Source organism: Pleurodeles waltl, chromosome 2_1 (genome assembly GCF_031143425.1).
Source record: "Pleurodeles waltl isolate 20211129_DDA chromosome 2_1, aPleWal1.hap1.20221129, whole genome shotgun sequence".
NCBI lineage: Eukaryota > Metazoa > Chordata > Amphibia > Caudata > Salamandridae > Pleurodeles > Pleurodeles waltl.
Window position 1 is genome coordinate 641,446,458 of NC_090438.1, and position 23,412 is coordinate 641,469,869.

General features: G+C 41.5%; 1 protein-coding gene across 4 annotated transcripts in view; it reads left to right on the forward strand.

The window, feature by feature from the left end:
• Positions 1 to 23,412, forward strand: part of TNS3 (tensin 3) — a 752,439-nt gene that overhangs the window by 433,811 nt on the left and 295,216 nt on the right. For all 4 annotated transcript variants that reach the window (XM_069216157.1, XM_069216170.1, XM_069216149.1 and 1 more), the window contains 4 exons: positions 13,190 to 13,242; positions 15,777 to 15,948; positions 18,143 to 18,193; positions 21,709 to 21,831. In XM_069216157.1, the coding sequence (XP_069072258.1) occupies positions 13,190 to 13,242; positions 15,777 to 15,948; positions 18,143 to 18,193; positions 21,709 to 21,831 (399 nt within the window). The remainder of the gene's footprint in view (positions 1 to 13,189; positions 13,243 to 15,776; positions 15,949 to 18,142; positions 18,194 to 21,708; positions 21,832 to 23,412) is intronic.

The window sequence follows — 23,412 nt, forward strand, 5'->3', positions numbered from 1 at the left end:
CCCTCTTAGGAGTCTGTTACCTTGCTAATTGTACCTTTTTAAATTATCTGAGAAACCTGTATATCAATAAAACTCATTTGATCTTTGTCTAAAGATAGTTCTCTTGGCTGTATCTTCTAATAAGGGGTTTTCCAAAACACTATTCTGAACCCTCTTACAGTTTGTAAAATCCCTGAATCGCTTCTTATTAGTGACCAGTTTCTGGGGTAAAAATGTAATCTTCACCCTACCTTTGCCGGGGAAGAACCATTCAAATGATTGAAGCTTCCCTTGAGCTCTTGATCATTGAGATCTAGCTCTGCTCCAACTGGATTGAGGGGTTCATCCTCTCTAAGGGAAGAAGCCCATGTTGGAAGAAAAGTTCCTTCTGTAACCCCACTGCTTCTTGATAGTAGAACTGGGATGTTTGTGATCCTCAGCTGACAGCCAGTTCCCTCTTTTCAGCTCTTCCTAAAACTCTAGTATTAAAAACTTGACATATATTGGACTGGCCTCTGCTAAAGGCCGTAAAGGTAGATACGTACTTGCCCAAGGCTTTAACAAAACTTTAAACAAAAAGCTATTAATTTTGATCATATGGTTCTTCTTTGTGGCTAGAACGCCCAATGTAGGGTTTATACTCATGAGAATGGCCTTCCTCCTTTCTGTTGTAAGTCTTGCATTTGCCTTTACAAGCAAGCAGATAGCTCATTGGCTCGAACCCCTCAAAAGTTCCACATCTACAGGTAAATCCTTATTATTTGCCTCTTCTGCCATGTCTAACATGCTGGCTAAAGGACCCAGAATGTCCAATAACTTGTCCTGCACTGCTTACAATATCGTTCCAGTCTCTTCCTTGGGTCCTTTCCTGATTTAAAGAGAAAAGTTATTAGTTTAGGGTCTAGATTTGGAGTAATTCCTGATTTATTTTACAGGAAAGGTCTAGGACATTAAGCCCTCATGAGATTGAAAGTCTCGTTATTGAGAGATTTCCTTAGCCAAAATTTAATAAGGATAGCCAGCAGTCTGAGCCCTTGGGATATGTATTGAGAGTAGGATTAAACACATCTGTGCCCAGTGAGTCTTTAATAGCCTTTGAGGTTGAAGGCTGTTCTAGGTCAACAGTAAAAAAATCTGCCCCTAGAGTCTTTTGTGAATCGAATACATATTCGTCCTTTTAATCGAAGTGATCTTCATGATAATTTTCATTTGCATTGCGGGAGTTCTTACCATCTTTTGTGCCATTAAGGCTACTCATTTTGTTGTGCCAGACAATGTGGTTGCTCCTGCTTGTTGTGCCACTAAGAACACCATGGTCTATTGTAGTGCTTGAGGCTGTCACGTCTTAAATCTCTTTCAAGTATAGACTCCTCCCTTGTCAGGTGTTTTGTCTTTTTTGACATCGGACCTCCTTTTTTAGTTATTACAGAGGAATCCTCATCTGACACTGAAAAATAGTCCTTCTCTGAAGGAATATCTCTTTCTTTTTGGAAAAAAAAAACAGCTTCTACAGCCTTCTTCAGAGAAGACTTCAATTCTCTGTCAAAATATATTTTAAATCAACCCTCTGTGAGGCAGGATGAAGGCCCATCCTGGTGGGACAGATGGTCCATCATGGTTAAGAACAAGATTTAAATAGGGTATTTATAAAGAAGGCAAGTTATTATGCTTTTTTCTCTTGTAGTTTACAGAAGCCTCAATTTCCCTCTTTTCTTTTTTTTTTTTGTTTCTGATCAAAATTGCTATAGTTTCAATCAGCGACACCGCTCACCACTGTGTGACAGTAAAAAACACATCACGTCGTCATGGCAACGTTATGCGAATGCTGATGCTAAAAAGAGCAGTTAGCACTGCCAAAATGGTGTCTGTTGCCAGTCGTCTTTTCAATGCCATCACGTGATAGGCATGTGGCTGAGGACTCTTAAAACCAAGAGGAAATAGTCGATGAGGGTACCCACAAGCATATCTTCCCCCGTAAAGACCTTTCAACTCTGCCTGAAGCCTGCACAGAGTTAGAGAACAGCGCACTAAAAAAATGAGACATGTCCTGAGCCCATGCTGCACAGTTTAAATTTGCAGCCACTCATTACTGTTCTTGGTACAAAGCATGCAGAGAAATCGGACAAAAAAGAAAAGGAGAAAAGAACCCGAGGTGAATAAGAAAAAAAGAAAAGAAAACCTACTAACCATCACTACTGATGATAGGATAACAACAGTAAGTCAGCATTACTATAATAGAGAAACAATACTTATCTTTGTCAGGAGCAGCGAATAAAAGATGAATTTGCTAATAATGCTTAATGATCGCCTCTGGTCATGTAATGAAATTCTGTGCCTTTGGCCACTTCCCTTGTGTGCTAGGGGCCATTGACTCCTCTCACTACGCACTTATGCCACATAAACCCACACAGCACACTTTGTCTGCTATAAGACACCATCAATGTGGAAGCTGTTTGTGATACCAGCAGCTTCTTCACTGATGTGTATGTACGCTGCCTTTCTTGGAGACATGGACAACAGCTATGCATTCTGATAGTCACCTTTGCACATTGCTTGGTTGCTTTAAATTTGGTGAAATGTGGCTCATTGCTAAGTAAAAATATCTCAAACTGGTGATTCATCTGGGGAGTGCCATCAGTAACATCATCATCAACACTGGAACACAATACACACACACATTACCCTCACATCCACTGCATGTTTGCAGGCATGATGTATTAAATGGATAATAGAGACCCCTTTTTAAACATTTCACATGTCTTTGTTGCCGGTAATGCCAAGTATTCTGTCCCTTCCCATATCCTCTCATTCTACAAATGTCCAACCGCACTACCTCAACCAAAGGAGGACTCATATATACACAAGCCCTTGTTTAGCACACTATTAGTATCCTTAACTCACAATTCAGATGTCTTGACCATACTGGGGCGTTGTTGCTGTACTCTCAAAGTGTGCAAGATTGTTGCAACCTGTAGCAGGCTGCACAACCTTGCTGTGCTTAGGGGCCTACATATAGATCTTGCCCCTGCGCTATGGCCACATCCGGGTATCTAGGGTGGCATACAGAATAGTTCAGGGTCCTCAGGTGAGGGATTTCTTTTTTCATAAGCTGTTAGTTTGGTTGCTGCATTTATGGATCATGGAGTACTACCACATTGTCCATATATACAGAGACATAGCTTCCATTAGGTAGCTGATGCAATGGTGCTGGGGCCTAGAGGCTTGATGGAACTACTGATTCTTGATTACTAAACTATTGTATAATTCATACACCAGCCATGTGCCCTTGAATCAGGATCTACATTTGTAGTTGGAGGTTAGAACCTCATACATGCATAAGGTTGTTTTGTGTACTATATATTATTAATCGAGTTTAGGTGTAGTGTATTCTAGTTGTGCAATGCAGTTAGAGGGACCCTGGTCTGTTGTACTACCTAGCATTCCTAGCTGTGTAATTAGAGTTCCACAACATACAATAATTGAAAAGTATTTATAACAGTCTCCACCTTTAATCAAGGTTAAAAAACACACAATCAAATATAAATACTGAGGCCAATCAAAATAAACACTATGTTTTCTCTTGTTATTTTCCTCTCTCTTGTGACTTAAATGTGAACATTTTTTAAATTGTTCTATGTTTGCATGAAAAATGTGTTCGATGGCATGTGTGGCTGTATGCTCTGCATACTCCCGCAGTTTAGTTTTGGGTCCGATGTTCTGCATGTTGTTTTTGAGTCACGATGATGAGTGACTCGTCTCGAGGATATTGCGCATGGGCATCATCTCCATTGTTAGATTGTTTTCTCTCCGCCAGGATCGTACGTATGTGCCTCAGCTCCCTGTATTTGACTTTGTTTGGTACGGTTCTTTCCTTTTCCTACTGTCTCAGCGGTATTGTTTGTGCTTTTCCATTCGTGTGCTAAATGCGATTTTTGTCGGTTCGGGCTTTAACGGACTACCCGTTGGGGCATTGCCGCCCATCTTGGGCCTACCATCCTGCGTGTCTCTGGTTTCAACGAACATCCGTTTCTGATGTAATGTATATCCTTCCAATTGTGCCCGTGTTGCTGTGCAAAATGTTCGCACAATGACCAACTCCTCTTGTTTAACCTCTGCCTTTCACTCGCCCATAAATAGACCCTTTGTGACATCATCTGCAGGTCATTCACGTCAAAAAAGACTCTTCGGGACTTGAAGGGCTTGATGAATTGAATTGGCCCAGAAGGCTTTGGATGACACACCAGATCTCTTCGGGGAAGAACATGTCCAAGAGGAGACAACTGCCGAGGGGGAAGAAGTCTTCTCCATTGAGGACAGCTCTAGCTCTTATGTTGAGCCCAGTCTCTAGATGCAGTATTTAGCATCTGCCAATCATGTGAGTACTGGGGCCCCTACTCCACCACCCAAACCCTCCAAAAAATATATGCTACCACTTCTAGTGGTCACCGGACCACCACTGCTACCCAGTCATGGTGAGTTCTGAAAGTCTGTCTTGGCCTCTCCACCTTCGGGCACGGCCACAAAGGCTAAGCTCTCGGCATTGACCTCCGGCTAATCAGACTAAAAGAATGTTTTGGTGCCGAACCTCGGCAGTGACCTGGCAGCTGCCTCCTTCGACCTTAGTGCACACAAAGCCTCACTCGGCCAAGTCCAAGCCTTCGATAACGAAAGCGTCAGAGCTGAAAGATTCCAGACATGTTCAGCATCTACTTCACCTCTCAAGTCAATCCTCAAGAAAATGGATGCCAAACAGAGAAAACTACAAATTCAAGAGGGCACCAGCTGCATTATTGCAACTCTCTCCTCTTCTCCACTTCCAAAGAGGAAGTTGTCTTTTGAGGAGGCTTTAGACATGCCCCTTCCTCCCAGAAAAAAGACAAGGACATCAGCCCTGCCTACCTGCCTTTTCCTCTTCAGCCTCCTCCACCACTATCATCTCCTTCACATGACCCACTTCATACTTCTCCTCCAGGGTTTCCACAATCCGACACTCTGGGGCTGGGGGAACCACTAGATGATCCTGATTTTTGGGACACATGATACTGATCTCACTCACCCTAATGATCCAGACCGCTATCCAGCTTATCCCTTCTCTCCTAACGATAACACTTCTTTTCAACAAGTTATTTTTAGAGCAGCATACCGTAGCGGTGAGCTCCATAGGGAACCCCTAGAGCAGGATTTCCTTTTTGACACCCTCTCTTCCACTCAAAAGGACACTCCATTTCTTCCGATGCTTCCTGGCATCATTAGACATGCCAAGGATATCTTCAAGGAGCCAGGCCATGCCCCCCAGGTGAACATGAAATGCAAGGCGTCTCCTTTGGATCCTTTGTTTATTAGGGGTCATGTCCCACCTGAGTCCATTGTTACCACCACCGCCCATAAATGGGCAAATAGTCAAGCCACTGGGGCACTCCCCCTGAAAAGGAGAGTAAGCCTATTGATGCTGCTAGGAAGAGAGTCATGACACAGGCTGTAAACCATTGGCGCATCGCCAGTTTGCAGGCCCCTTTGGCCCCGCTACGACAAAGCCCATTAGGACGAGATGGAGGAACTCTTGCAGTACATCCCAGAAGAACATTGCAAGAGAGGTCAGCAAATTATCACTGTAGGGCAGGCTATTACTAATAACTCCATCTGATGCACCTGAGGTGCAGCAGATACAGCGACCAGGGGTATTAACACCAGCATCCTCCTAAGAAGTCATGCATGGCTACGGTGTTCTGGGTTTAAACCACAGGTCAAGCTGGCAATTTTAAATATGCCTTTCAATAAAGACCACCTTTTTGGACCCCACATAGATTCTACCCTGGATAAGATGAAAAAGGACACTAATATCATTAAGGCTATGGTAGCTGTACAGACTTCCAATTACAGGGGTTCTGTTTGCAGCCCAGGCTACTCAGGCACATACAAGTCTACATCAGCTGATGCCTCCACTGCCCAACAGAAGCAAATTCAGTCATCCTATATCAGGGGTTTTTACAGAGGTTCCTTTACAGGTACTAACAATAAAGGAAGGGGAAAGAGTACCTCCCCTTGCGGAGCAACATCTACTGCAAAGCAGTAACTGCCTACACTTGCACCAACAATTCAACACCTGTCGGAGGCAGACAAGAGTCTTTCCACCCACTCTGGATAACCATTACTACAGACAAATGGGTACTAGCCACTATGCAACATGGCTATTGCCAGGAGCTCATTACCACTCTACCCACCATTCCCCCTTGCACTCACAGGTTGTGACAAAAACTTCTCAAACAAGAGGTCCAGTCCCTTCTTCTCAAAGGGGCTATAGAACCCGTTCCTCCTCAACATCAATCGCCTGGAGTATACTCCCTATTCTTCCTAATCCCCAAAAAAGACCGGTCTCTAAAATCAATCTTAGATCTCAGAAGTCCGAACAAGTACATTCTATTAGAACACTTCCATATGGTCACACTACAGGATATCATTCCCCTTATACAACAGGGTGACTTAATGTCAAAGCTAGACCTAAAAGATGTCTACGTTCACATACCGATACATGCTGCGCACTACAAATACCTAAGGTTTGTCATAGCAGGAAAACACTACCAATATAAAGTGATTATATTCGGGGGTCACTGCCGCACCTCGAGAGTTCGCAAGATGCCTGGCAATGGTCACAGCACCTCTGAGAAGACAAAATGTCCATGTATTCCCCTACCTGGACAATTGCTCATTAAAGCCAGCACTCAGCATCAGTGCCAACAACGCTATCAGATGACAATAGATCTTCCTAGCCTAGGCTTTGCTACCAACATCGCCAAGTCTCACCTACAACCACCAGAAGTTAAAGCTTATTTTGGAGCAATCCTAAACACATAGTTAGGATTAGCCTAACCCAATCCTGCCTGAATTCAGAACTTTCATACAACTCTGCCCCAGTTCCAACTAAACAATCACAGTAAGGACAGTTATGCATCTGTTATGAATGATGGTGTCTTGTATTTCCATAGTTCCCCATGCAAGACTACACATGCGTCCTATGCAACAATGTCTAGCTCTCCAATGGTGTCAGTCACAGGGTCACCTGGAACATCTAGTGTTGATAGACTGCCACAGTCACTCTTCTCTACAATGATGGAACACCAACAATCTGCTAAAGAGGTGGCCTTTTGTGGACCCTGTTCCTCACATCATTCTCACCATGGACACATCATGGACTGTTTGGGGTGCTCATCATCAAGACTTGATAATACAAGGTCTTTGGAATGCCATACCTCAATATTTACACATCAACTACCTGGAGATTCAGGTGGTCTACCTAGCAGTGAAAGCTTTCCTTCCCCACCTGTCTCACAAGGTTGCTTTAGTCCGGACGGACAATATGACAGCCATGTATTATCTACAAAATTGGGGGGTGGGAACATGGTCTTCACAACTATTACGCCTGTCTCAGACCATATGGAAATGGGGTCTTCACCAAAACATTACCTGTTGGCTAAATAACTTTTGGAAATGGGCAACAACTTTGTAGACCTGCCCAGCAGAATGCATCACAAATTAGAACTCCACCCTCAAGTCCTCCAGTCATACTTCCAAAGGTGGGGGAACCCTCACAACAACCTTTTTGCCACAGCTGAAATCAGAAACTGGCCAAACTTCATCCCCAGTACCCACACCAACTGTCAAAAGGCAACGAACTATGAGTGAGTTGGCCAAGGATATTTGCCTATGCTTTTCCACCTCTCCCTTTCATTCCATTTCTAGTTCGGAAGCTCTGGCAGATGTTTCACACTATGATCCTTGTGGCTCCCAACTGGGCATGCCAGCCCTGGTTCACCACACATCTATATCTTTTAGTAGTCCCTCAGGAGAAGCTCCCTAAAAGGCCTGACCATCTCACTCAGAATCAAGGACAAATCAGATGCCCAAACCCCAAGTCACTTAACATGTTAATTTGGCTCCTGAAGTCGTAGAGTTTTACTACCTTCAATTACCACAAGAATTAATGGACATTCTTAAGGAAGTCTGTAAACCTTCCTCTAGCCCCTTCACTGCTAGGCCTTTTCCCCCTCATGTGCCAGGCCTTTTTTAGCTATTTGGAGCAGTTTGCGCTTAGGCCCTCATAACCTTTTGTCCACATAAGCTACCCATGCCAAATTTGCGTCCTTTTTTTCCAACATTATAGGGATTCTAGAGATAACCAGAGTTTGTGGGTTCCCCTGAAGGAGACCAAGAGCCAAAATACAGCAAAAAGTTCGTTTTTTTCAAAACATTTGAAAAAAAGGGGCTGCAGAAGAAAGCTTGTGGTTTTTTTCTCTGAAAATGGCATCAGCAAAGGGTTTGTGGTGCTAAAATCACCAGCTTCCCAGCTTTCAGGAACAGGCAGACTTGAATCAGAAAACCCAATTTTTCAACACAATTTCGGCATTTTACTGGGGCATGCTCCATTTTCACTATTTTTTTGTGCTTTCATCCTCCTTTCAGTTAGTGACAGAAATGGATGTGAAACCAATGCTGTATCCCAGAAAGCTAAACATTTCTGGAAAGTAGACATAATTCTGAATTCAGCAAGGAGTAATTTGTGTAGATCTACAAGATTTTCCTACAGAAAATAGCTGAAATAAAAACAAATTTGAAATTGAGGTGAAAAAAATGGCAATTTTTCGCAACGTTTTACTCTGTAACTTTTTCCTGCGATGTCAGATTTTTTAAAGCAATATACAGTTACGTCTGCTGGACTCTTCTAGTTGCGGGGATTTATAGGGCTTGTAGGTTCATCAAGAACCATACCAACCCAGAGCCAATAAATGAGCTGCACCTTGCAATGGGTTTTCATTCTATACCGGGTATACAGCAATTCATTTGCTGAAATATAAAGAGTGAAAATAGGTATCAAGAAAACCTTTGTATTTCCAAAATGGACAAGATAAGGTGTTGAGAAGGAGTGGTTGTTAGCACATCTCTGAATTCCGGGGTGCCCGTACTAATGTGAATTACAGGGCATTTCTCAAATAGACGTCTTTTTTACACACGGTCTTACATTTGGAAGGAGAAATGTCAAGAAAGACAAGGGGCATAACACCTTTTTTGATATTCTGTGTTCCCCCAAGTTTCCTGATAAAAATGGTACCTCACTTGCGTTTCCTGTCGCGAGCATTAGGCCTACCCACGCAACATGGACACATCACATTTTTACATCGAAATCTGACATGTTTTTTGCAAAGTGCCTAGCTGTAGATTTTGGCCTCTAGCTCAGCCGGCACCTGGGGAAACCTACCTTTGCATTTGTGAAAACTAGACACATGGGAATCCAAGATGGGATGACTTGTGGGGCTCTCACCAGGTTCTCTTACCCAGAATTCTTTGCAAACCTCAAAATATGGCCAAAAAACCCACTTTTTCCTCACATTTCGGTGACAGAAAGTTCTGGAATCTGAGAGGAGAAAATGTTCTTTCCACCCAGCATTCCTCCAAATCTCCCAATAAAATTGGTACCTCACTTGTGTGGGTAGGCCTAGTGTCCGAGACAGGAAATGCTCCAAAACACAACGTGGACACATCACATTTTCCCAAAGAAAACAGAGCTGTTTTTTAGAAAGTGCCTAGCTGTGGATTTTGGGTTCTAGGTCAGCTGGCACCTAAGGAAACCTACCAAAATCACATTTTTCCCACATTTCTGTGTGGGATCACTGCACTGGGACAAATTTCCTACCACCCAACGTTCCCCTCAGCCTCTCAGTAAAAATTATACCTCACTTGTGTTGGTGGGCTAAGTGCCTGTGACAGGGAAACATGTTGAAATAGAAAGGGAACCAAAGTGGATCCAAAAGGGCAGTCTGAAATAAAATATTTTTAGGCTGAAAAGTGGGGCAGCAAAATTAGAGGCTTGCAGGGCATTGTGGGTAAGAAAATGGTGCGGGGTGCATGTGAAGCACACCACTCTGGACTCACCCAGATGTTTAGTTTTCAGATGTGTCTAGGTCTTGCAGATTTTTCTACATGGCAGTGTCCCAAAGTCCAAAAAGTGCAGCCCTCGCCATTCCAAGAGGGACAATTTTGAGAGTTAACCAACCTCTCATGGCCCAAATGTAAAAACAAAACCCCAAATAATCAAATGTCCTCTTGATTGCCGTGGGATAAGATGTTTTAGTGTGCAGGGGAGAGCTGACAGACTGTTACCCCCTTCAGCTGGGGTGAGGACATAACCATGCCCATACTGGTTGATAGCCACCAGCCCACTATTTTTTTTTAATTTTTTTTATTCCCTGTCATCTAGTAGGCTTTCTGCTCTGCTACCCCCCCCTCCCCAGGAGTGGATTGGGGATAATTGCCCCATCTACCCACCGGTGGGCAGAACAACTTGGTCCCCATTTATTTGGGGTGGGGGTATGGCCATACCTCCACCCCATTTTTTTTTTTTTTTTTTAATCTTCCATGGTGTCTGCTGGGGTTTCTTCCCCCCTGTGGGACAGATGAGCCTAACAAAAATAGGCTGATCTTCCCCCAATGAGGGCAGAAATGGCCTAAAATAAATTTGCGCCCCACGGGAGCAACTCTTGCCTAGGGGGTCGCTCCCCTTGCATGAAATAGGCCCAAAAAAAATCCCTGTTGTCTAGTGGTTTGACTAAAATAAATTTGCCCCCACCAGGTGAGCGATCTTTGCCTAAGGGGTCACTCCCCTGATGCTGATTTCATTTTTTTTAAAGTCCCTGGTGTCTAGTGGGTTCTTCCCTCCCCCTGGGTGCAGATTGGCCTAAACAATATAGGCCGATCTGCCCCCAGGGGGGGCGTGGGTGGAGAATAGAACTAATAAAATGATTGCCCCTGGGGAGCCACCCATGCCTAAGGGGTAGCTCCCTTTATGATACAACACACACAAAAAAAATAAACAATCCCTGGTGTCTAGTGGATTCTTCCCCTTCTCCCCCCACTTCCTCCTGGAGGGCCATATCGGCATATCGGCCTAATCAATGTAGCCGATCTGCCTCCCGGGGGAGCAGAAAAGGCCTAAAAATAATTTGCCCCCATGGGGAGTGGCCCTTGCCCAAGGGGCTGCTCCCCTTACACACAAACAACAACAAAAACATAATCCCTGGTGCCTAGTGGGCATTTTTGCAGCCCAGTCGCATTGCGATCGGGTTGCAGAAATGCTCAGAATAACATCAAAAGAAAAGAAAACCCTTTCCTTTCTTTCGATGTCTCTGCCTGCCCCCTCCTCCCGAGTGGAAGAGAAATGCTTAGCATTTCTCTTCCGCATCGTGCTGGAAGCATGCTTCCAGCGCGATGGGAGGTGACCTCTGATGAGATCAGCACGTGATTGTGTGCTGACGTCATCAGACATCACTGGGGGGGTGGAGGGCGTCAGGGGTGGAAAGGGACGTGATTCCCCTTCCAACCCTAACCTGGGGGGTGGGGTGGTGGCCCTCAGGGGGGAGCGCTAGCGCTTCCCCTGAGGGCCGGTCCCAGGGCATAATGTTTACGTCCATGGCGCCTGAGTGCCGCAGCCACGGATGTAACGATTACGTCCTTGGTGGGGAAGGGGCTAGAGCATGCTATGCAGACAAAATGGAAATGTTTTGTTTGCTACTGCCAAACCAAACAAAATGATCCTTTCAAAGCCACAATGCAGGACATCATCTGCTAATTGCTTCATTTGCAAAAAGCTAATTTAGCTTACACTTCCATACGGCTACATCTAGCTGCATTAGCTGCTTACCTACAAAATAGATAGTATCCGTCATTGTTTGAAATACCAGTTATTGCAGCTTTCATGGAAACACTTAAATGAGTTATCCCTCCAACTGTTCCCCCAGCACCCTCCTGGAACCTTAACATTGTTCTTACTAGACTCCTGGATACTACATTTGAGCCTCTTCACTCATGCCCACTTCAGTTTCTGTCATGAAAGGTGGCATTCTTAGTCGCCATTACCTCACTCAGTCATGTTAATGAGCTCCAGGCTTTAACCTCTGAAGAACCTTTCTTACAAATACATTGGGAAAAAGTGGTTCTTCATGCCAACCATAAATTAATACCCAAGATAGTTTCACATTTTCATCTCAATTAATCCATTGAGCTGCCAGTCTTTTTCCCTCCACCTGATTCAGTTGCAGAAAGATCTCTTCATATAATAGATGTGAAAAAAGCTATTTTGTTCTACATAGAAAAAGTTATTATCTTCACAAAAACAAAACAACTATATTATAGGCTTTTCACCACCTCACAAAGGTGTATCCACATCAGGCATAGCTTGATGGATAGTCAAATGTATACAAACTTGCTACATTAAGGTCAAAATATATTTACCTGTTTCTCCCAGAGCACACTCCACTTATAAAAGGGAGCTACTATGGCCTTTCTTGGAAACATTCCTATAGCTGACATTTGAAAGTCTTCTATGTGGTCTACACCACACACCTTCACTAAGCACTATTGTGTGGATGTCTTAGCACATCAACAGGCCACTGTAGATCAGGCACTGCTACGAACCCTATTCCCATTTACTGCAACACCTACAGGCTAGCCACTGCTTCTAAAGGAGACCTCCTTTACAGTTTATGCAGAGCATGTGTATCTACAGCCACACATACCATCAAACAGATTGTTACTTACACTGTAAGCATCTGTTTGTGGCATATAGTGTTGTAGATTTACATGCACCCTCCCTCCTCCCTGGATGCCTGTGGCCATTGCAGTTATCCTTTATAGATTTATTCTTAGCATGGACCTTTCCATACTCATACTTTTCACTCTTTTACTCTCCCCCCTGCTGGAAACAAATCTAACAATGGGGTCAATGACCATGTGCAGTATCACAGAGAGGAGTAGCCGCTCAACCATATGACTCAGAAGATGTATTCAAAGAAAAACAACTTGCACAACTCCGGACCCAACACCAAATGGCAGGAGTATGCAGACCTTGTACATCTACAGCACTACATGCCATGAACAGCTGCTCACAGGATAAGTAACATAATATTTATTACTTTGTTCTCCTCATATCTGACTGTTAGAAATTTATTTTAAACGGAGCTGGTGATATGAGATTGGAGTGTTGAATTAGAATTTAGGACGGAAGACAATTTGTTGTTGTTGTACTTACATAAACAGAGTCTTTGTTGGCCTGAAGAGCATGCAGACAATAAGTACGTTTGGGACATCCTCCATGTGTGTTATCAAGAGAAACGGATTATTGCACGTAAATGGTTAAGTTAAATACGTATTTATTTCATTCCAGGGTTCATCTACTTTTTCCAAGAGCTCTTCTTTCTCCTGTGATAAAACATCTCAGTGAGTATTTCAAGCCCCTTATGTTTTAAATGATAATAGAGTAACACATAGTAATATTAACCTACTTATAACCCGTTCTTTTTTATTTACTGTTCCCATAAGAATTTAAAAGAGAAATTCACACCTTCATCACAAGAAACCTTCCAATTTTAGGGGACGTTCCAAGAAACATAGTTGTTGCTTTTTGCATGTTATTTGTTAAACTCTGAAGTATTTTTCAAAACCCATGCTTTCTGAATCCTACTTTCTGCCTGAGATGACAACGTAGTATTATCTGCAAATTGAAGCAACGGTAGGCCTTGCAACCCACCTTGGGGACATGGCCTTCTGCCACTGAGATACCACATCTGTATCATTAGATAAACAGCTGTGTTGAGTGGGAGCCATCATGCACATTTATCTAACACCTCAGATAACTTAAAACCATTTTACTCTGACATAGCCAATCAGATAACACTAAATTCTACCTTTTGCTAGGAATCGCACATCTGTTATGATAATTCTCGAAATAGATCCACAAAGTATCTGAAAACAAACATTTTATTCCATTTTAGGATTCCACAGATTCTTTGTCATCAAGCTGCTCAATACCATACTTCAAAGATATCGTCATAACATTTGTGTTTTTTTACTGTTTGGGATATAAATGGCATATGAAGAACATAACATTGGTGCTACCATTTCTCAACTGACAGACCTGTAACTTTCCATAAACATTGTCCTACAGGGAGCACGGACTAATAATCATCCATTTATATCACATACAATTCCTCAAAAATGTTGGTCAAATCCCTCTTTTAGTACTCACAAAAGGTTTATCCTGCTAGCCCTGTGCCATTGAAAACCAGCACAATTTCGTTAATCTTAATTTTTGTGATTTAGCACAATTTGTAGCTTTTTTTGTAAAATATTTGTAACAAATATTGTGTTTTTTTAATTCAGTAGAAGGACAATGGTCTAGATGGGCATACTTTGATCAGGGAAAATATCTAATGATAGAAGGGTGCAATTTCGTTTTCTTTACTGCTACTAACTGCTTTTGTGGTAAAATATGGACAGAAGGAATCAATATTAGCTCTTATTGGTGTTCTTGATCAACAATTTTAAAGGGAAACTACAAGTCCCATAATGCACAGTTATGTTAAAGTCTTCAATGTATGAAAGTGTCATAAGTAACATGGTGCGCCTAGGCAATTTTGAGTACCCACAAAATAGCAATATTACTTCTAAGCTGACCCGCAGGTATTCAGCAGACTCTGCTGAATAAGTCAGGTTACAACTGTTGCATGAGTCCAAATGAATATAGTGGAATGTTGGAAGGTGGCTAGTCTGCAACGTTCTATCTTATAGACAGAAGAGACCATCTACGTTTTTGTAAGATATTTTTGGACACTCAAGAGGTGAATTACAATGGTGTGCAAATGTAGGTTTATTAAATCTTATTTGAATTTTCATATGACATTAATAGTTTGCTTAAGCAGATATTGTTCCTGGAGAGTGAGAGCGTGAGAGGCAGTGAGCATGTGAGGAGATGCCATGAGAGAGAGAAAATTGTGCATGATTGAGAACGATGTATCAAAAGTTACTGACCGAGCTAACTATGCGAAACACTGAAAGATTGTGCTTAACAAAGTATACCAAAAGGCCTTTTCCAACACTGTCATTGGGGGTAGGCTGCACATACTGTTCAACTGTGATTTCCAGAAGTTACGAAAACAGTGGAAAACATAACTGAAGTCATGACTCAACATAGTGGGGATCGATGGGGGTGGCAAGTGAGGAGAGTTTCCACTTGTGTGTGCAGAAACAGGGCCCCAGTATCAGGACGTGGACCATGGAATGGATATAGTGGGTTCTCAACCTTAAGTCTTGTTCTTGAGGAGAATAACGTTGAGAATGTCTCTAGTGATGCTTTTATAGTTGTCAGAGCAATTCACGTTATATCAGATGAACCTGTCTCGTCATTTGTTGGTCCTTAATTCGTGCATTGGGCTGACTGAGGCCGATCATTATGAATTTTGTGGAGATTCCCCTTGGACTGAACACAATCTGTGTGGATTTCAGTCATGACGTCAGAGGTGGGGACACGCCATCGGCATGGTGCCAAGAATGATCTATTTTGATCATGCTGTTTAATTGGATTTGATTTCAGCGTTCATAATTTCAACTCAATCTTTGAAAAGGTTGATAGGTAAACATATAGAAGAGCAAAGAACTACATAACACGCTTACCCTAAATGATCTGCCACGAAATGTACACTTATACATAGGAAATAGTAAAAGAATGTTCTGTACCAGAAGTATAAAACGTGGTCAACTTAAAACGTGCACAGTTTAAAATACACTGATGCAAAAATCCAAAGTAATGAGAATTGTTGGCTTTCTAGTTGTCTTCTCATTAAATTGCATTAATTGTGTAATGTACCTTCTAAAATTCTAGTGGACTCTAAATGGAGAAGACACACACAATGCACTAAAACTTGATATAATTTTCACTAACGTTTTCGTATTTTCCGACCTTCCATTTTCCTCAGAGGCGCAGACTTTGATCACGTCATGGAGGAGGGCTATGAGCTTGATCTTACCTACGTCACGGAGCGCATCATTGCTGTCTCGTTCCCAAGCAGCTGTTCAGAAGACACATACCTGCACAACCTTCAAAATGTGACACGCATGTTGAAGTCCAAGCACGCAGACAACTATTTGGTAATGGCTGATCTGTAATCATGGTCCCCATGTTTTATGAGAAAGAAGGGTTCTTGCTTGTGTCTGCTGCTTGTGTGAAACCTCTGTGAAATGTTCCAATCGACTTTGAATGTCAGTATATCCAGGGGCAGCATGCAATCCTATTTAGCTTCTTTGAATATTTATGTTAAAAACTAAGGAATGCACTACAGTGGGACATGGTCTGACTTTCTTTGCATTAACGGCGATGGTAGCCTGATCCCAAACCTCGAGTGTCAGATTTGCCCAGTTTGCCTAGATTATTGTAAATCCCATTGTCAAAGAACACCACAAAGTTATATATAGTGTTAAACGCTTGCAATTTATCTCTGTGGTCATCATTTGAGAGCTCTTCGGAAAGAGTAGTCTTCCGAACGATAGTATGTTTAGTTGTTTTAGTTGACATTCATTTATCTTTTCTTATTTTCATTGCGTGATTCTTGAGCTCTGCGCTTTGACAGCATCAGAGCAACAGATAATTTGCACAATCCTACCATCTAGTGGTTGAAGTTCGGAATAACTTGGGAACAAAAGTCAGTAGGTCTGGCATTCATTTTGAGTGCTAACTTCTGAAATTAAAAAGCCTATTTCAGTTGTAAAATAAACAAAGCAAAATCCCTTTATGCATACAGTGCATGTATAAGGTAAAGAATTTAATACGTCGCGATTAGATGTAATTTCGAGATGTACGATAGTCACTCGCGTATTGCTATGCAAGCACCTCATAGGAAACAAAATGATGCAACAAACGGCAGATAGCATGGTAAGAGAAGTGTTTGCCTCTAAGTGAAGCCAAACACGCTCTCTCTCTCTCTCTGTATAATTTAAATAATTGGTAACACTAGGTCCAGTAGACGCCTGCGCTCTTAAGCCATACCTAGAATGAGTATTTTTAATATCCGTTTTAGGTGAGTTCACCAGAAGAGAATGTTATAGAATTTAATTTATTCTGAGTTTACAACCAACACCAAAGATGCTATTCCGAATGGAAGAGTCGATTTATTTATTTGAATTCGATTAACTGGAAGCTGAAAACTCCCATGCTTCGATACAAAATTCACTTGTGCCGCTTAATTGATTAATGACTGAAAATTGACCCTACTATCATAACAGAAAAACTGGATGCGGTAAGGCCTGATATTTGCAGCTAATAAAAATGTCAGAAGCACACTGTGGAGGAAGTTATTGTAGTTTAGCTAGTAATTATACCATTAGTGGTGGTGGCAGTAGTGGTATTACTGTTACCGCTAGTATTTTTCTGCCCTCTTGCCTTGGTCACCCACATATCTGTAGGTAGGCTTCTTAGCACCATACAGGGGCGGTGAATAACAGCAGCCCAACCTCATTGCAACGGGTGGCTCTTCTTGGATTGCACAAGGATATCATTCTGCCTCCTCTGTCTTCTGGAGCACTGAAGGCAGAGTTGTATGTGTCCTGCATTAACAGCTGTACGACGTAATTTAAGCGGCATTGTGCGCACAGCTAATACAACCCATGGAGTTTGAAGGATTGAAATGTAATAGCTACTGTGACACGGCACATGAAGAGCTCTCTAAACTGTAAAAAAAAATATAGGTAAAATTACTTTTTCAGGATAACTAGTCTTTATGTGTTAGTAATACTGATAAAGTATGGACATCAAGGGAAAGTTATATTTGGTTAGTAGGGTTATGTTTTTAATATACTATTTCGTGACATAGGGCATGTGTAGTCCATAATGAATTGAGCAACTTTCCTTTTTGTGCTAGTTCTCTGAAAAAGAAAGGTTCAACTACTTGAAAGGTCATTGATCAGTTTGTCTCCCTTGGCTCCAGTTATGTTCATATGGCCTTGTCATCCATTCCGGTCATACATGGTGCGTATTGCTTGCTGCTAAGTATGTGAGTGATTGAAAATTCACACTATGGCACTTCATTGTAAACGGAGTGCTACCGTCTCACTCCAAGTGCACAGACTGTGTAAAATGATTTGTTTTTATATTTTTCCAATGACTGAAATTAGCGTAGTTTTATACTTTCAAGACAAAAGCACTGGTTATTTCTCTAGTTCTCCATAATGTAATGATGCACTACTCAAATGTTAATTTACGGTTTTGATCAGTGGCCACAAGATATCTGTTTGATGGAAAGGATATCGTGGTTGCAATGTTTCATGATTTTCTACTTTTTCCAAACAGGTGTTGAACCTTTCTGAAAAGAGATATGAGCTTGCCAAGCTTAACTCCAAGGTACCGGATCTATATATCTTATACACTTGCAGAAACATATTTGCTAAACATAATTTCCCTAAATGTGGATTTCCTCGCATCACTGTGCGCATATTTGATTTCATATAACTATCTTCTGGCCACTAAATATGAAAACATTGGTTGTTAATTTGTCTGCCTGGGGTCGCTCTCGGTCAGTCTGTGTGAAATACTACATGGCCTTCTTGATTTCATTGTGCATGTGCCACACAACAATTTAAAACAATGGATTTAGTAACATACACTTGGTAATAAACCCCTAAAATTAAAAGTATTACCTTAAAAATTCCCCTTATTCTTCATAGCTTTTTTAATAGTTCTGAAAATCTAAAATTCTCACATTTTCTTCATGTTTTATGTGTATTTGTCTATAAGTGGGATGGCATTTACAATTAAATACGCATAGAATTTATGTTAATGTATTTACAGGTAAAAATATGTTATACTTGATATTAGACTCTTTGTAAAACAGATTATTCACTGCAATATGTCAAAATAAAAGTATAGTTTGTATTCCACAATAAGCATAAAGTTAGGAAAATAAATGAAGGGGACATATTTAACACTGCAGGCACTACTATTAAATCGTGTCTCTCATATTCAGGATCTGTTGTAATAATTTTAACATCGTGATGGCTTGTGTTTGTTGATCGCATCACCTGAAGAACATCTTAACGGTTCAGAGACTGCCACAAAGAACAGAGCTGGATTTCCACAGTTTCTGATTTGGGATGCCAGAACTTTTGACAATTTTTGTCTCTGTACGGCAGCACAGAAAAACAGATTTAGCTTCCTTCCGTTTTGACAATAATGGTAATGAGGATTCAAGTACCATGAAAGACCACCAGATTTTGTCTTTTGCCAATATCAAAATAAGATGTTGCTGCGCCATGTCCAAGACTACAAATAGATTTAACATGTTTCTTAGGGTGATCTGCGTATAGTCTCCTTCCTCATTTTTAACCATAAAAGTATACGTTTGAATACCTTTTTTGTTATTTTAATGTTAATGGATTTCTATCGGACAAAAGTGATTCATTTATGTCATTAAAACAACATTTCATGTTTACACAAGCATTGACAAATCTTTTCGATTTTTTGTATTGGTGACGAGAGTTTCACAACTTTACTATTCTAGACAGAGTAGATACAAGACAGGTTGATGTAGTGCATATTGTCAGATAGTCCCCGTCTTCACACTTAAAGTGCCTGCCTTAAGAAATATTAATCTCTTAGACTGATTCAGTGAAAAGGGGTGTGCAGTGAAGAATACAGTTCCTTGACACCAGTGCTTAATTTGGAAATAAAAATGTGCCGGTGCGCCGAAGCCCTCCTCTTAAACACACGGCTGCTGCAATTAAATGTGTGAACACGGTATACTGAGACAGCATAATCCTAAAGGCATCTCAGGCCTCGTTTAATCCATTTACAGCCACTCTCTGCCCCTTTAGCTCACTCTTGCAGCTTTCTGCTTTCTCCCTTTGGGACACTTTCTCATTTTTCTCTTCCTCCGTCTTTCCCATAGGTGTCTTTTGCTCACAGTAAATGCTTGAGGCAGAAAAATAAGTGCCGGCCCTCAAAAATAAGTGCTGGTGCTCTGCACCGGAAACAACAAACACAAAGTAAGCCCTGCTTGACACAGTGTTTCTGTAGTCAGACTTGTTGTCCAGCTCGCACAAACTCAGTCTGCCTATGCAGAATCCCCACTAGGCACACTGTCCCAGGTTACTTCCACAGGCAAATCCAATTACACAGTACTGCCCCAAAGCAGTGAGAAATTGTGGACCATTGTCTCACTTTTAAATATTCATAAGCTTTTGACTTCAAGCTTATTATTTTTTGGAGTTTCTTCAGCAGTTAATGTCTTATTTTTAAGATAAATTACTCTGGGGAGTGTGCGACCACATTTATTAAGAATCAATTTAATTTACAGTTTTATGCACCAACACCACTTGTTCGGCCAATACAATTTTCTGATGTTGTATAAGTCAAAATACCAAAAGAGACTTAGCAAGTACTGAACCTTTGCAAACCACAGAGACCGACAACAAGAAACTCTGTGCTTCAGAGTGAAAACCCTTTGATGAAGTACTTTAAAGCCAAGAGAAAGAAAATGAACTTTAAAATATTTAGAACAGTTCTCTTATATTGCATCAACTATGCTTTGCCTCCATGGCCAAAACCAACCCAAGTGCACATTGGAGTTTCAATGCCTGCTGAATGTATGTGAGAACGCTTACGCAGAGAAAATGTCACAGTTAAAAGGATATCTAAGTACCTGAGCACTTTCTGAGCTCAATTGCATCTTTAAAAGACATGGTTCCCGTGTTATCACCTTGGAAAGCTAAGCATTGGGAATCCAGGTTAAAAGCAAAAAATAAAAAACACGATTTAAGTTCCTCGGCAATGTTTAGGGTGGGAGATTTCAAATACACAAACCTTTTCAGGGCTCAGTACGGTTATGCTTTACATGCATAGTTTGGGGGTCGTGCCAAGGCCCTCTTTTAATGGAGGGTGGCAACTGCAGCACAGGAAGCGAGAGGGGTTGGACATGCAAACCAAAAAATTACTATAGGAGCTAAACAGGTGAGCCAACTTGCCAAGGTTGGCCACAACCACCCCTTCAGGCTACTAGCGACACTTGTACACTGACCGGATTCCAAGTCAGTGCATTTACACTCAGAAGCCCACCAGACAGATGTTTACTCTCATTTGAATGTGTCCCTAGTTCCTGCATCCCACTTACATGTAGAACCTGGCCTTTTGTGGCAATTCAGGGTGTTCGAGGAGGTCACATATGCTTCCTAGATCATACCTGTCCATGTACAGCAGAAACAGCTGACTTTGACAGTCTGGATGGCGCTATAATTTGTATTTTGTTTACAGTCTCCGAGCTCTCTGCAGCAACTTTGAACCCAAAAAAGTACAGTGAATTGTGTGCCTAGCTGCTTCATGGCAGAATATCTGTAGTTAGTTGTGGAGAATGTGCCCTTCAGTCTTTATTTACCCATGATCTTATCCAGGATGATAAATGGAGACATATAAAAACATACTTTGGAACAACTATCTAAGATCTGAGTTTCACGGAAGGAGCCCATTAACAAACAGGCCCACGTTCCTCTGTAAGAGTTCATCTACGCTCGGTAGGTCGGTAGGTGCGCCTTTCTGTCTGTAACTGCTGATTAGAACAGCCCCCGGGGATGCTGTGTGCATACTTTACTCGGCACGTACATGCAGTAAGAGATGGCCAAGATAATTACAAATAGGACATAAATCAAATCACTGCTTTTGATTTTTAAAGCGATTATTTTCAAATTTACTTGTCACATTGATAGTTTGCCAGTGCTCGAATTGTAAAGTTGGCCAAGCATTCACTTTGCAACTCGTAGCACTTTCGGTTGCATATAGTCCCTAATAAAATTGTCAAGGTTGTGCAAATGAGATTATTAGGATCACTTATGAATACTAATGAACTCTGAGGATTTGCTCTGTTGTAGGTCATGGACGTGGGCTGGCCAGATCTCCATGCCCCTCCCCTCGATAAGATGTGCACCATCTGCAAGGCCATGGAGTCTTGGCTGAACAGCGACCCGCTTCATGTGGTGGTGATTCACTGCAGGGTAAGTTATGCTTTTCCGGGACACCGTTCCTTGTCATCACCGTCTTCTATTGTGGGTGGCCTTGTGTTTCCAATTTTTAGGGGCTGCCATCCCATATACCAACTAGAAACCCCTGATAGAACCCCAAACTCGCCAGAAATTCAGCCAATGTGAAGGAGTTAAAAATTCACAGTTTTAAATGCCAGCAAAGTACTGTACACATTGTACTGTTAAAATGTTTTTGTGAAATGGTTGCTTGATCCATTGCCAACATATGAATCTTGCATTATGCCTCATACTCGTAATGGGAACCCGAAGAGCTTTCGGGAGAGCTAGTAAAAGGCTACCCTGTTTATTGTGCTTGGTTGGCAGAGTTCGGGGTTACAGTGCTACCCATGTAGGAAGAGTATTGGTGTCATTTGGGGGATTTGGAGGGCACTCCTAATGTATTTTGGTAAACTAGGAGCTGCACTTACATATGGGGTGAAGGGGATATGTGTACAAGAGATACTATTTCGTTTTGCATATATTTACTACCTTTGACTGCGTGGTTACATAGCTCATTAGGGAGAAGTTACAAGGTTTTTGTAGTCTGTGGAAATATATTTGATTTTGTCACTGTGCTGGGGCCTGGGATGGTTTAGAGGGTGGTTGGAGACATTAAGTATCTTATAGAGTATGTTTACATGTGCAAGTCTTTGGACGACCTTTCTGTAGATTGAAGACATAAGGGATGGGGGTGTTGGATGTATTTTGTGAAGTTGCAAGGTGCCAGTATTTGAGGCATAATATCTAATGGCTCCCTTTTATGCCTAGTGTTCATCAAAGGGTGTAATGAAGTGGATAGAATACTGTTGAGAGTATGAATGTGTATCCTGGTGTTCTTTGTGGTGATCTTTAGAGTTCCTCTTTCAGACAGATTATTGCCATTTGGTGTTATTCTCACATATTCTTCCGTTTTTTGTCTGTTCTCTTTTAACCTTTCTATTTCTTTGTTTCACTTTTTCATTGATAATCTTTTTAATTTCGTTCCCACTTTGTTTTCATTTTTTCTCTTTTCTTCTTCATTACTTATTTTTTCCTGTTTCTCTTTTTAGTTATCCCCTCTTAGTTCTACGTTTACTGCGTTCCATTTATCTTTTCCATTCTATCCCTCCAATTTTATTTTTCCTTCCTTCCGCCACACTCCCATTCGTCCCCTCCTGTTCATTTTCCTTCTTTGTTTTTGTTTCTGAGTTGCTAGTTTTCTTTCTTCCATTGCATTTTTCCTTCAGCCTATTATTTTTACTGGACTTAACATTTTATGCTATAGATCCCAAAACACAAGCTAATGGGTAGGAGAACTAATAAAGTGTTCGAGGTACAGTTTATGTCTGACTTACTTAAGTTCAGAGTAACCACAGATATGCAACCTGCCCCACCTCTGTGATGCAGAGTTTTTCAATTTGATTTCTTTTCTTTGTTTCCCCCCAATGCATTTTACTGTATTTTCCCTTTTTTCATAATATGGCTTATTTTCTATAGTCTCTCGCAGTTTATTTATTTTCTTCTTTTTCCTTATCTATTTACCCCATCCAACGCTGACATTAAACTAGCTGCAGT